This window comes from Mustela nigripes, chromosome 17 (assembly GCF_022355385.1).
Source record: "Mustela nigripes isolate SB6536 chromosome 17, MUSNIG.SB6536, whole genome shotgun sequence".
Lineage (NCBI taxonomy): Eukaryota > Metazoa > Chordata > Mammalia > Carnivora > Mustelidae > Mustela > Mustela nigripes.
Window position 1 is genome coordinate 13946195 of NC_081573.1, and position 14976 is coordinate 13961170.

General features: G+C 48.4%; 1 protein-coding gene across 2 annotated transcripts; it reads left to right on the top strand.

Annotated features, from left to right (window-relative positions):
* The first annotated feature begins 560 nt into the window (after positions 1-560).
* On the top strand, positions 561-14473 carry BLVRB (biliverdin reductase B). 2 transcript variants are annotated; one of them, XM_059383567.1, is made up of 5 exons: positions 561-783; positions 9609-9773; positions 9910-9999; positions 11120-11248; positions 14215-14473. In XM_059383567.1, the coding sequence occupies exons 1-5, from the start codon at positions 684-686 to the stop codon at positions 14370-14372; spliced, it is 642 nt and encodes a 213-aa protein (XP_059239550.1). In that variant the 5' UTR covers positions 561-683; the 3' UTR covers positions 14373-14473. The 2 variants fall into 2 exon arrangements, with proteins under 2 accessions (XP_059239550.1, XP_059239551.1); XM_059383568.1 differs by having other exon boundaries at positions 566-762.
* Positions 14474-14976: the final 503 nt, after the last annotated feature.

The window sequence follows — 14976 nt, forward strand, 5'->3', positions numbered from 1 at the left end:
GCATCACAAACACGGTGTCATCCGCAGTAGCACCACAAGGTCACAAAAGAACATCATGAAGGTGTGTTGTCACATGCGGTTTCAAAATGTAACATAGTGCTACACACAGAGGTTGGCACAGGGTGTCACCCACAAACTTGCTCTCCCTTGGGGCTACTCACAGTCCCAGAGTCACACGGGCACATATACACACAGTTACAGGGGCACACCCTCCCTCCCTCACTTTCTTCCCTTGCAGCTTCCAGAAAGCCTTTGGGCACAGTGCGAACCCCAGGTCAGCTTCAGGCCCTAGGAGAGGGGGCGTGAGCCAGCCGAGGCCGGTGGGCGGAGCCCGAGTTTCGTCCCGCCTCCGGCTGGAGCTCAGAGGCGGGGCACCGGGTCCACCCACGCTCCTCCCAGTTGGCCAGATACGGCCACGCCTCTCAGCCTAAGTGACAGGCGGAGGGAACGGTGCGGGGCGGGAGCAGAGGCGCGCAGCCTACTACGTCCCGCCCGCCACGTTCTTCCTGGCTAGAGGCGTGGCCTGTTTGGCCCAGAGGCAAGCTGAGGCGTGGCCTTCTGTCCCTGTCCCGCCCCCTCTCTCCCGCCTGAGGAGGACTGAGAGGGCGGCCAGGCAGCCAGTAGGTTCCCGGTTCCCGCGCTTCGTGCAACTCTGTGGCCTCGCACCACCACGACTCCGCAGAATGGCCGTCAAGAAGATTGCCATCTTCGGCGCCACGGGCAGGACCGGGCTCACCACGCTGGCGCAGGCGGTGCAAGCAGGCATGAGCTGGGGTGGGCGGGGTATGTCTGTGGGGTGCACGTGCAGCGCATTAGGAAGGGGACTCTTGAGGCTGGTTGGGCCATCAGTGCTTTGGTTTGTGACCTAGGGGCAAAGCAGGTGGCGACGGGGAGAGTAGTGGGGGACGCTGTGAGATCCAATTTTATGTGAGTCCAAGGACTAGGAATTGGCCTTGGGAGGCAAGGGGGGACTCCAGAGATAGGTTTATATACAGTGCTCTTAGGAAATGTTGTTATTGTAGTTTTGGTGGTTGTTAGCACACCCAGCGAAGACTTCCTCAGCCAGGAAGCGGCTTGCCTCCCAGCGCCTACCGATCTTTCCCAGTGTTAAATCCTCACCGCCCTCAGAACGAGTATCACTTCACTTGACAGAGGAGAAAACTGAGGCCCAGAGAGTGGCTTGCCCAATATCAGACCACTGGAAAGTGCTGGTGCTGGGATTTGAACCCAGCCTGTGCTCTTAACTGCCAACAAAAGTCGATGGGCTCTGGGCTGGGGCACCAAGGCTGGAAGTGGAGACTTCTGGGGGGGGGGGGGTTGCTGGGAGCCCCTAATGGAAAAATCATAGCAGAGACATAGGTGAAGATTTGGGCTCTGGTCGTGGGAAAGTGGGTGAGAGCTGGAAATTCACAGTTGTCTCAAGAAAAGGGATAAGCACCTCGCAGCCTCCCTGCCTCCACCATCCAGACTTCACCAACCCCCAGTAGGACCTGGGACTTCCAGATATAGGGCCCCACCCTTGCTGGTCTCAGTGACTCTGAAGATATTAGCTATCTGGGTGCCCCAAAGGGGTGGAGGCTGCTATGATGTCTCATAGCCCAGCCCACCCTTTGCACACTCTGCCTGAGAGTTCCTTGTCAGGCAGGCCCACTGCTCACCCCTTCTCCAAAAAGACCTAGTGAGGATCTTGATTTGTGGGGAGGGTGGAAAGAACTTTGTGGATAAGCATTTCTGGGGGAGGAAGTAAGAGGGAGAAGTTTAGAGGTGCTGAGTCACCATGAGGATCTGGATTCTCATGTGACTCCCTTACCCTTAATCCTGAATTCCATGAACAGCATTTGTCCGCCCTGCTGGGCACAAGTGGGACTGCACCCCCAGGCAATTGAGAGCTGAGGCCTAAGTCTCTTCAGAGCCACAGTGAACCCCTGAGCCTCACTGTCCCCATCAGAAAAAGAAGAGCTTGACTGAATTGGGACTTTATTTACCTCAGTGATTCTATGACGCTGGTTCTAGCCTGCCCGCATGCCAATCCCAGCTCTAACACTTACTACCTACATAGTCAAATGCCTTATCACCTGTGTGCCTGGATAACTGGAAAGTGGGAATAAAACTAGTAGCGCTTGCTCCCGGGTGCTTGCAGTGATTAAATGAGATAATATATGGGAAATGTGCAGAACCGTGTTCAGTATATAGTTGGTGCTCAGAGGGATATGAGCAGGAGGGGACTTCAGTAAGCCTTCTATAGGCTAAGTGAATTCATAGTCATGTGAACCTGGCTTAGTTGCCTAAAATTGCTTCAATTTCTCCATCTTCAAAATGGGCAGTTAATACCTTTTAGGGTTGTTGCAATCTGGTGCTTTTCAAACTGTGGGTGATAGCGAGTTCTGAAATATACTTAAGTTGGTCATAAAGGCGTCAGAGTGTATCGCATGTTGAATATTAGTGTTATGAACCTTCTTTCAGTTACCTATGCATGGATTTGTATATACTGGGTTAGGCTTTGAAATTCATTTTGTACTGAGGGTTGAGATCAAAAAAGCCTAAAAGGGGAATGATCTCTGTAACGTACTCTCAGATCGTTAGGAAAAAAAAATGTGTGTTTATGTATAAATGTATTTATATATATATATACATATACAATTATGTATGTTATATATTATACACACACACAGAAAGATAAAGCAAAAGCAAGCATGAGAATTGAGGTCTTGCAACTTTCCTAGGTATCTAAATTTATTTCAAAATAAAAAATTAAGAGAAAAATATCAAGTAAGGGATTTGTTAAAAAAAAAGAAGAAGAAAAAGATGAAGAAGAAGGAAAAAGTTTGGAAGTACCATCCAAACACTCTGTTTTCTAAAGGGTAAAAATCTGTAAATTCTAAAACACTGCTGTTTGGTATGGTGGCCACTAATCACATGTGGCTATTGAAATTTTCATTTAAATGTGGGTTGTGCTAAAAATTTTTTTTGAAAAAAAATACCATTCATCCATAAAAAGAGCTTAGCACAGCACTTGGCCGGTAAGAGGTTCTCCATAAATGTCACTAATCAGCAAAAATAGAACACTAATGGGCACCCTTGTACTGAGCCTGTGTCCAAGTTTTCACTCTCCAGGAGGACATTTTTCTCCCCCAGAATACCCGGAATTACTAGGGTCCATTTTAACCATTGGTAGTTAACCAATGCCTACATTGGCTCCCTGATGTGTATGAGTACAGCACAGGTTTTGTGTCATTCCCTTAAGAAAGGTGGTCACACGGGATGGGGACACTGGGATTTATCGTTTTCACGCTATAGGGGAGACTGGGGTTCAATCAGGGAAGGTGTTTCCTGTGATTCCTCAGCTAGTAAGTGGCAGAGTTGGAACCCAGGTCCATAGGGCAGTAAAGCCTGCACTTTTGTGTTTATCAAACCCCAGGGAGATGGTGGCGAATATGACGATGTCCCCAGAACTGCAGGGCCATTGATTTACTCCAGGGCAGCGTAAGTGACAGAGGACAATGACAGAGGACACCCAAGTAACCAGCGGCCCCAGGGAAAGGAGAAGGGTGCTTGAGGCAGAGGGGGCAGCACGTGCAAAGACCAGGAGGCAGGAAACAACATGATGGATTTGGGGAACTGAAAGAGGTGCAGTGGGTAAAGAGGGCAGTGGGTCCAGGGCAGGCTGAAGAGGAGAGGACAGACCCCAAGGGACTGGAAGGCTGTTGTGAGGAGCATAGACTTTATTTCAGGGCGCTGTGGGGAGGGGCATCATGGGAGGGATATGAGCAGGAGGGGACTTCAGTGTAACTGTGGAAAGCTCTGCCTGGCTGCCATGTGGAATACGGATGGGAGGGGGTGAGACAGGGGCCAGGAACCCAGGGAGGCCTAGACCAGGACAGGAAATAACATTCTTTTTTTTTTTTTTTTTTTTTAAGGGTTTATTTATTTTTTTGACCAAGAGAGAGAACATGCACAAGCAGGGCGAGCAGCAGAGAGAGAGGGAGAATCAGGCTTCCACTGAGCAGGGACCCTGACACAGGACTCGATCCCAGGACTCTGAGATCATGACCTGAGCTGAAGGCAGACTCTTAACTGACTGAACCACCCAGGCCCCCAGGAAATAACATTCTGAGATGATTAAAAATTGTGGGAACAGCCAGCACCTACAGATCATTCATTCCTGTGCCAGGCACTCCCCTAAACTTTTCATTTGTCTTAGCTTCATACTTTTTTTTTTTTTGAACATTTTATTTATTTGAGGGGCGCCTGGATGGCTCATTGGGTTAAAGCCTCTGCCTTCGGCTCAGGTCATGATCCCAGGGTCCTGGGATCGAGCCCCGCAACAGGCTCTCTGCTCAGTGGGGAGCCTGCTTCCCCCGCCCCTCTGCCTGCCTCTCTGCCTAATTGTGATCTATGTCTGTCAAATAAATAAATAAAATATATTTTTTAAAGATTTTATTTATTTGACAGAGAGAGAGAAATCACAAGTAGGTAGAGAGGCAGGCAGAGAGAGGGGGGGGGAGGAAGCAGGCTCCCTGTGGAGCAGAGAGCCCGACGTGTGGCTTGATCCCAGGACCTTGGGATCATGACCCGAACTGCAGGCAGAGGCCTTAACCCACTGAGCCACCCAGGCGCCCCAATAAAATATTTTTTTTAAAGATTTTATTTATTTGAGAAGGAAAGAGAATGAGAGAGAGAGAGCATGAAACGGGGGAGGGTCAGAGGGAGAAGCAGACTCCCTACCCAGCAGGGAGCCCGATGCGGGACTCAATCCCGGGACTCCAGGACCATGACCTAAGCTGAAGACGGCAGCTACTTAACCAACTGAGCCCAAGTTTCATACTTTTATAACAGCTTTGTTTTGTTTAGATTTCCTTCATATCCCATATAATTCACCCACTTGAAGTATACAACCTCGTTCTTTCTGGCCTAATCACAGAGTTGTGCAGACATCATCCCAATTAATTTAGAACATTTTCATCACCCCCAAAAGAAATACCTAGAAGTCACCACCACCCTCCATTTTTCTTCTCAACCTCTCCCCTAGCTGTGGGCAACTACTCATCTACTTTCTGTTTGTATGGATTTGCTTGTTCTGGATGTTCCGAATAAATGGAATCCTACACAGGGATTTCTGGGTGGCTCAGTTGGTTAAGCGCTGCCTTCGGCGTCGGTCATGATCCCACCATCCTGGGATCGAGTCCCACATCAGGCTCCTTGCTCGGCAGGGAGTTTGCTTCTCCCTCTGCCTGCCGCTCTCCCTGCCTGTGCTTGCTCTCTCTCTCTGACAAATAAATAAAAATAAAATCTTTAAATGTAATCCTACACTATTTGGCTCTTTGGGCCTGGCTTCTTTCACTTAGCAAAAAAACATTTTTTCAAGGTGTATCTATGTTGTAGCATGTGTCAGTATGTCCTTTCTTTCCATCATTGGATACTGTTACGTACATTGTATGGATAGACCATATTTTATTTATCCATGTGGTTGAGGGACATTTCCACTTGGGGCTATTGTGAATAATGCCTCTGTGGACTTTGACCTAATAATTTTTATGTGACCATATGTCTTCAGTTCCCTTGGGCATATACCTAGGAGTGGAAAGGCTGAGTCATCTGGTAACTCCATGTATTTTTGTTGTTGTTGTTTTTGTTTTTGAAGATTTTATTTATTTATTTGACAGAGAGAGAGAGAGATCACAAGTAAGCAGAGAGGCAGGCGGTGGGGAATGGGGGAGGAGGGCGGCGGGAAGCAGGCTGCCCGCTGAGCAGAGAGCCCAATGCTGGGCTCATCCCAGGACCCTGAGATCATGACCTGAGCTGAAGGCAGAGGCTTTAACCCACTGAGCCACCCAGCTGCCCCAGATAATTCCACTTTTATTCTTTAGAGGAACTACCAGACTTTTCCAAAGTAGCTGCATCATCAGCACACCCATAAGTTGTGTATGAGGGTTTCAATTTCTCATTGTGCACTAGTATTTAATGTCTGTCTTTTTTATTACCCATTCTATTGGGTCTGGAGTTGTCTCTGTGGTTTCGATTTGCATTTCTTTGATGACCAGTGATGTAGAGTGTCTTTCCGCATATTTATTGGCCATTTGTGTATCTTCCTTGGAGAAGTCTCTATTTGGACATTTTGCCCAATTTTTTTTTTAAGATTTTATTTATTTATTAGAGAGAGAGAGTATGAGAAGGGGAGGGTCAGAGGGAGAAGCAGACTCCCTGCCAAGCAGGGAGCCTGATGTGGGACTCAATCCTGGGACTCCAGCATCATGACCTGAGCTGAAGGCAGTCGCCCAACCAACTGAGCCACCCAGGCGCCCCATTTTGCCCAATTTTTAATTGGGTTGTTTATTTTTTTATTTCTGAGGTGTAGAAATTCTTTATATATCTTAAATACAAGTTCCTTATCAGATGTATGACTTGCAAAAGTTTCCTCCCATTCTACGGATTATCTTTTCACTTTCTTGATGGTGTCCTTGAAGCACACAAGTTTTTAATTTTGATGATGTCAGTGTGTCTGTGTTTTCTTTTATGGCTTATGTTTTTCATGTCATAGCTAGGAAACTATTGCCTGATCCAAAGTCACAAAGATTTACAGCTGTGTTTGTTTGTTTGTTTCCCTAAGATTTTTTTTTTTTATGGTTTTAGCTCTTACATTTAGGTCTGTGGTCATTTTGAGTTAATTTTCATATATGGTGTGAGGTAGGGATCTGACTTCATTCTTTTTACAGATGGATATCCAGTTGCCCCAGCATCATTTGTTGAAAAGATTGGGGCCCCTGGGTGGTTCAGTGGGTTAAAGCCTCTGCCTTTGGCTCAGGTCATGATCCTGGGGTCCTGGGATCAAGCCCTGCATCTGGCTCTCTGCTCAGCAGGGAGACTGCTTCCTCCTTTCTCTGCCAGCCTCTCTGCCTACTTGTGATCTCTCTCTGTGTCAAGTAAATAAATAAAATCTTTAAAAAAAGAAAAGCAAAGACAAGACTATTCTTTCACCCCTTGAATTGTCCCGGCACACTTGCCAAAAATCACCTGATCACGTTAAGCCTTTTGATACATTATTTAAATCTATATTAACCCTGTAAGGTAGAGACTATTATTAGTGTGGCTTTACAAATGAAGGCCCTAAGGCCAAGAGGGGCTAAGTGACTTGCCCCTTGTCATACAGGTAGCTAGTGGTGGGGCCGCAGTTCCAACCCAGGGTTACTTTGAGCGTTAAATGAATTAATATATGTGAAAAGTTGTATAAATATTATCCTTATTATCATCACCTTTGCCCCAGAGTGTTCAAATCTCCCATCATTTGTTTGTTATTTATCTATCTATCTATTTATTTATTTATTTTAAACATGTTGGGTTTTTTCTTTTTTTATTATTTTTTAAGACTTTATTTATTTATTTGACAGAGAGAGAGAAAGCACAGTAGGCAGAGCGGCAGTAGAGGGTGAGGGAGAAGCAGGCTCCTCACTGAGCAGAGAGCCCCATGCAGGGCTTGATGCCAGGACTTTGGGATCATGACCAGAGCTGAAGGTAGACGCTTAACCAACTGAGCCACCCAGGGGCCCCTTTGTTGCATTTCTGTTTCAAATATGCACACGACATCCTCTTCCCAGTGTCCAGTGATGTTTAGCACATGGTGGACCTCTCAGTGGTAGTAGTAATACCTGTTTTCTTGCATGCCGCTTCTCTATAAACTCTCACTAGGGTTACGGGCAGGTCTGCGAGGAGGTCAAAGGCCTTCGTCAAATAGGTTACAGGGTTGGGCAGTGAGGTCTGCGGGGAGGTGCGAGCATCGGCACTGGGGCTTGGGGTCCCTGTCCTTGTCCCAGCTGTCCGGCATGGTGGCAGCAGCACAGGGGGGGCTCTGCTATCCCACATGCAACCCTTTCCCGTCATTTGTTTTTAAGAAATACATGAGGACTCGGGGCACCTAGATGGCTCAGTGGGTTAAAGCCTCTGCCTTCGACTCAGGTCATGATCCCAGGGTCCTGGGATCGAGCCCCGAATTGCCCTGCATTGGGCTCTCTGCTCAGCAGGGAGCCTGCTTCCCTTCCTCTCTCTCTTTCTCTGCCTGCCTCTCTGCCTACTTGTGATCTCTCTCTGTCAAATAAATAAAAATTAAAAAATCCTTTTAAAAAGAAAAAGAAATACATGAGGACAGAAGTGTTTTTCCTTTTCTCATTTTCCAAATAATGAATGAATCCTCTCACAACTGTCCTGATGACCCATGAGGTTTCTTGGTTACTATCATTAGGAACTCACAGATTTTTTTTTTTTAATATTTTATTTATTTGACAGACAGAGATCACAAGTAGGCAGAGAGGCAGGCAGATAGAGAGTGAGAGAAGGAAGCAGGCTCCCTGCTGAGCAGAGAGCCCGATGTGGGACTCAATCCCAAGACCCTGAGATCATGACCTGAGCCGAAGGCAGCAGCTTAACTCACTGAGCCACCCAGGCGCCCCACAGATTTTTTTTTTTAAGATTTTATTTATATTATTTGACAGATCACAAGTAGGCAGAGAGGCAGGCAGAGAGAGAGAGAGAGGAGGAAGCAGGCTCCCTGCTGAGCAGAGAGCCCGATGTGGGGCTTGATCTCAAGACCCTGGGATCATGACCTGAGCCGAAGGCAGAGGCTTTAACCCACTGAGCCACCCAGACGCCCCAGAACTCATTTTTAAGTACTTCATGTGTTTCAGTTCTTTGTGGTCCATATTTGTTTGGATAAATCATATTGTCCCTGATCTTTCCAGTGAGCTGTCTCAGTCAGCTCAGGCACCTGTAACAAAATAGCATAGACTGGTGACTTTAACGATAGACATTTACTTCTCATAGTTCTGGAGACTGAGAAGTTCAAGATAAGGTATCGATAGATCTGGCTTCTGGTGAGGACCCTCTTCCAGGATTCCAGACAGCTGTCCTCTTGCTGTGCCTCCCCTGTTGAACAGAGAGTGCTGGTCTCTCTTCTACTTTCTTTTTGTTTATTTATTTTATTTTCTTTCTTTCTTCTTTTTTTTCTTTAAGATTTTATTTTGGGGCACCTGGGTGGCTCACTCGGCTGGCTAAGCGTCTGCCTTTGGCTCAGGTCATGATCCCAGGTCCTGAGATCGAGTCCCGCATTGGGCTCCTTGCTCAGTGGGAGCCTGCTGCTCCTTCTGCCTGCTGTTCCTCCTGCTTGTGCACTCTCTGACTCTTGTCAAATAAATAAAATCTTTAAAAAATATATAAACATAGAGTTACTCAAAATTCTTTGGGAGGGGACATAATGACCACTTAGACTGAGCTCAGACCTTCAGAAGTAAGCCTAGAGGACCAATTGCATCACTGGGCAACCTTTGGGCAGCTCATATTTTCCTCTATACCTCAGTTTCCTCCAGGACCAAGGATAGGGGGCATAGACCAGTGGGATTCCAGGCTTTAACCCTGTAGTTTCTGGAGAATGGAGCAGTTTGGGAGTGTTGGGGGAGGCCCTTGGAGGCAGGTCGTTTACAAACTGGCATGAAGGTATTGCAGCCTCACAGGGGACCTGGGGGTGATTTGGGGTTCATGGCACCCTCTAGGACCCAGCTCCTGGAGCCTGGGGATGCCAGCTCACAAGCCTACTGACATGCCTTTCTGTCCTTTGCCCACAGGTTATGAGGTGACAGTGCTGGTGCGGGACACCTCCAGGCTGCCCCCAGAGGGGCCCCAGCCGGCCCACGTGGTAGTGGGTGATGTTCTGCATGCGGCCGATGTAGACAAGACTGTGGCTGGGCAGGATGCCGTCATCGTGCTGCTGGGCACCCGCAATGACCTCAGTACTGGGCCCCCCCTCTGCCCACGGCCCACCCCTGGGCCTCGGCCCCCAGCACCACCCCCGCCCCCGGCCCCACCCCTGCCACCCCTGCCACCACCGCCGCCTGCTAGTGACAGCCACTCTCTGTTCCCTCTAAGGTCCTACCACAGTTATGTCCGAGGGCGCCCGGAACATTGTGGCGGCCATGAAGGCCCATGGCGTGGACAAGGTCGTGGCGTGCACCTCGGGTGGGTGGCGGGGTCATAGGGATGGGACTGAAGGGTTGGGCAGGGCAGGTCCTAGACAGGCAGCCAAAGGCTTCTGCAAGGTGGCATTGGAGCCATCCCAAGTTACTCTGCATTTATTGAGCACTAACTGTGCATGAACCTTGCTGGGTGATGCTGGGGACACAGTGGTGACCAGTACATCCCCAGGCTCTGTACTCCTGGGTCTCATAGGAGGGAAGGAAGTGGTGAACAGCCCCATTGCCGCACAGTGATAGGCCCCAGAAGTCAGGGCCAAGATGGAGAAATATAGGCAGAGGGAAAAGGGCCAGAACAGGAGAAACCCTGAGGTGGCCCCTGGCCCAGCCCGGGAGGAGGGCAGGGAGGGCAGGGAGAGCCTCCTGCAGGAAAGGACAGAGCCTGGCTTACACAGACCAGGTATGTCCTCTCTCCTCTCACAGAGTTCCCTCATTTATGAGGAGAGGGACATTAAACAAATGCTTGCCTAAAATCGTCCAAAGGACAGATTTCATAACAGGGACAGCTAAAGCGAACAGCATTTACTGAGCACTGACCGTGTGCTAGGCACCATCTGAGCCCTTAGGGACGAATGCCACTTAATCCTCACCAAATTCTGAGTATCTATGCTCACAGAGGCACATGCTAGGTGCTCAGTTAACAGAAGGAGTTCTTATGCCCTGTTGTATGGAAGGCGGAGGAAGCCCAGGGAGGCCCACCAGCTGTGCTGAGTTCATACAGCTCATGGCTGGCTGTGTCTCCACGGTCTCCACGCCTTGCCCCTGGGTTTCATCCTCCCCAGGAAGGGAAGCTACCTGGGGGGTGGGGGGAGGGATCAGTAGGTGCAAAGGCTCTGAGGTGGGACCATGGCGGGGCAGAGTATGTGAAAGGGAGTGTTGGGTAGGCAGACCAGGGAGGAGGCAGATAGGTAACTGGACAGGAACAGGTAGGGAGAGAAGTGGTCAGCCCTTGGGTGGCCATCAGGAAGCCAGGAGGCTGGGCCAGATGCAAGGCTGTAGAGAGCCCCTGTAGGGTTTTGTCCTGGCCTAAGGCTGGCAGGCTGTGTGGCCTGGGCAGTCTGTGTTCAACCTTTGGCTCACCATGCCCTGTGTTCCCTCCACCCCAGCCTTCCTTCTATGGGACCCAACCAAGGTGCCCCTACGACTGCAGGACGTGACCGATGACCATATCCGGATGCACAAGGTGCTGCAGGAATCGGGCCTGAAGTACGTGGCTGTGATGCCACCACATATAGGTGAGTAGGGCTGGGACCTGGTGGCAGGGTCGCCACCAACTCACGCCCTCCTGCCTGCAGGGGAGGTCTGCCAGGGCTTCCCCAGCCATTCTAAAATTGCAGGCCTTCCCCTTTCACTTTCTCTTCTCTGTCTTGCTTGCTTTTGTCTCCTTTCTGACACCTTTTTGCCTCGCTCTGTTGAACCAACCACCCCAAGCGCTGTAAAACAGCGCTTATTTTTTATTATTATTATTATTATTATTATTATTATTATTATTTGAAGTGAGTTACTGGAGCTAGCCCATCTTCAAGGGAAGGGGACTTCCCTTTCACCACACAGAGCATATCATTCCTTTTTTTCTTTTTTTTTTTAAAGATTTTATTTATTTATTTATTTATTTGACAGAGAGAGTGCGCACAAGTAGGCAGAGCAGCAGGCAGAGAGAGAGGAGCAGACTCCCCGCTGAGCGGGGAGCCAGATACGGGCTCGATCCTAGGACCCTGGGATCATGACCTGAGCCAAAGGCAGACACTTAACTACTGAGCCACCCAGGCGCCCCATATCATTCCTTTACTTATTTAGTGTGTGCCTCTATCACTAGGATGTTAATTAACTCTTTGAAGGCAGGGATTTTATTTAATTTCAATCACAGCTGTGTTCCCACTACCCAGAACAGGGCTCAGCATATAGTAGACACTCAGTAAATACTTGTCTGATGAACTAATCCAGAGGAACCATACTTCCCAGTGGCGTTGTGGAAAGGATCAAAAACTATATCTACTAGACCTACATTCTCTTTTCCTCTCTCAGGTCTGGAATCTTCCTTGAGAGACACACAGAGTCAGACTCAGGGAGACATTCATTCATTTACTCATTCATTTCACAGATGTCTCTTGCATACAGAGTGTGTGCCCTTGTGACACAGTCACAACATGAGCAGGGGGCAGCAGAGAGAGGGAGAAGCAGACTCCCTGCTGAGCAGGGCACCTGACACAGGGCTCGATCCCAGGACCTCTAGATCAGTACCTGAGCTGAAGGCAGGTACTTAACCTGCTTAGCCACCCAGGCATCCCTGCTTTGAGCAGTTCTACTTTGCCTTCTGCCTCCTGGGACCCCTGACAGGAGGAGGCCTGCATACCTTCTAGAGGGTCAAATAAAGTTCAGTGTTTAGGTTCAGTTCAGGGCCCTCCTGGGACCAGAATCCTAAGCTTTGACTCAGCGGCAGTGGTGAGGCTACAGGGTGAAGCTGGGTCAAAATCCCAGCCCCGGCACCAGGTGGACCTCGGGCCCATGGCGTCTGGCCTTGGTTTTGTCGTCTCTGAACAGAGTATGTATTACAGAGTGCCTGTGCATATCTTGACCTCCCGGGTTTGAAAGTGAAACCCAAAGACATCAGCCTCAAAAGTATTGAACACATAGTACCATTCTAAAAAAAGGGAAGGGAGTAAATATATCTATTTAAATATATGTATGTTTAAAAAAGGGGGTATATATGTATAAATATATACATATTTTAAACTTTTTTTTCTGAAAAAGAAAAAGAAATTTTTAAAAATTAAAAAAAAATTTTTTTCTGGCTGAACCATTTGAGAGTAAGGTCCAGACCTTGTCACACTCCACTCCTAGGACATCAGTAGGCATTTCCCAAGAAGAAAAGTCTTTGGGAATGACCCTGTGTACCATTAGTGCACCAAGGGAATGGATCTGAACTCTTACCATATCATTTAGTGTCCATGCCATAGTCAATATTCAGATTTTTCAGGGTGCCTGGGTGGCTCAGCGGGTTAAGTCTCTGCCTTCAGTTCAGGTCATGATCTCAGAGTCCTGGGATCAAGCCCCACATCGGGCTCTCTGCTCAGCAGGGAGCCTGCCCACCCCCCACCCCCACCTGCCTCTGCCTACTTGTGATCTGTCTCTCTGTGTCAAATAAATAAATAAAATCTTAAAAAAAGTTTTTCAGATTTCTCCAACGGTCAAGAAATATTGGAATGCCTGCGTGGCTCAGTTGGAAGAGCTGCAACTCTTAATCTTGGGGTTGTGGGTTCAAGCCCCACATTGGGGCATAGATTACTTATCTGCACGCACATTGGGTGCAGAGATTACTTAAAAGTAAAATCCTTAAAAAATGTAAAAATATATATATACTTCAATATTCCCTCCCTACAAAATCAGGATCCAACCAAGGATCGTGGGTTGTGTGCTATGCCACCTTGAATCTGGAACAATCCTCCATCTCTTTTTTGAAATATGTCTCATAAAATTAACCAAGCCAGGTATCTTTCTAAATATCCCATGTTCTGGATTTCTCTGCTTGTTTTCTCTCAGGCTCAGATTAAACATTGTTGGCAGGAATGCCACTTGAAAAAGGGTGTGCGTTTTTTCGTGCACATGGTTCCAGGTTGCCCCTGCACTGGTAGGCTGAGTTCAGTCCCTCAGTTAAGTTGGTCACTGTCAGAGTTTTTTAACTATCATAGTGGAGCCAACAGATGCCCTCCTAATGGCCAGGTTCTGCCTCCAGATGTAAGGACCCAGAGCAAATCTAGCCTTTACCACTGGGAAGTCACCCTTTGCAAGCCTGGGGTTGACTTTCTCTCTTGCGGATTCAGTTTACTCATGGGTAGCATTGAGTTAACCGTTCCTAGCCTAGTCCCTGCTTTATTTCTCTCCTTGTAACATATTGTCTATTTTACTCTCTTATTTGTTGACTTTTCCCAGGGAAGCTCTGCATGCAAAGGGCAGGGGCTCTTGTATGTTTGGCCCTTGCTGATTGCTCAACACCTGACTCCTTATAGGCCATCAGTAAGGATTTGTCGAACGAATGAAGTAAGGGGTATAGACTGGCATCCTCCATGTTTGTAAGGGTTTCATATATCATTGACTCTTATACCTTCTGGGCTGGGGATGCCATAAGCACCCAGGAGTGATCATGTGCTGTGAGGAGGGGAAAAGACATGGGCTTCACCCATCCCGTGTCCTTACCTTACAGGAGACCAGCCGCTGACAGGGGCCTACACGGTGACCCTGGATGGACGAGGGCCCTCCAGGGTCATCTCCAAACACGATTTGGGCCACTTCATGCTGAGCTGCCTCACCACCGATAAGTACGACGGGCACAACACCTACCCCTCCCACCAGTATGACTAGGGCTATGACCCTGTCTGGGAGGACAGCATTCTGGGAAATGGAGAACAGAGGAAAGGAGTAAATAAACCTTGAGCCAAAAGCTTCAAATTATTCTACAAGAACCAACTCTTGTGACTCTTCTGTCTGGATTTGTGTGGGTGATTCGGGGTCTTTGTCTGCCTCTGGGGAAAGTTTTCATTCATGTATGTCTGGCCCCGTGCTAGAGACCACATGAGGATTGTGAAGGCCCAGGTGTGACCTGAGCTTCACAGATTTCACAGTCCAGGGAGGAAGACACCGGGCCTGTGAAGTGACAACCCAGAGAAGCCACAGCTCTGAAGGAGGAAGCCCAGATGGCTGAGAGAACTATTTGACCAAGCTTGTGGAGCAAAGAAGTTAATAATACTCCTCCACTCAGAGGGGAGAAGTGGTCGGCCCCAAGAGGCTGTTACATGGAAGCTATACCAGGCAGAATCATTATAAAAAGGTTGAGCTTTATTCTGAGGTTCTGTGCAAGGAGTGGAGCAGGAGAGAGGTGGGGAGGGGGCACAGTCAGATTTTTGTTTTATAAAGCTGCCCTTGGCTGCTGGGTCAAGGGATACCAAGACGGAGGCCTTGAGCCGGA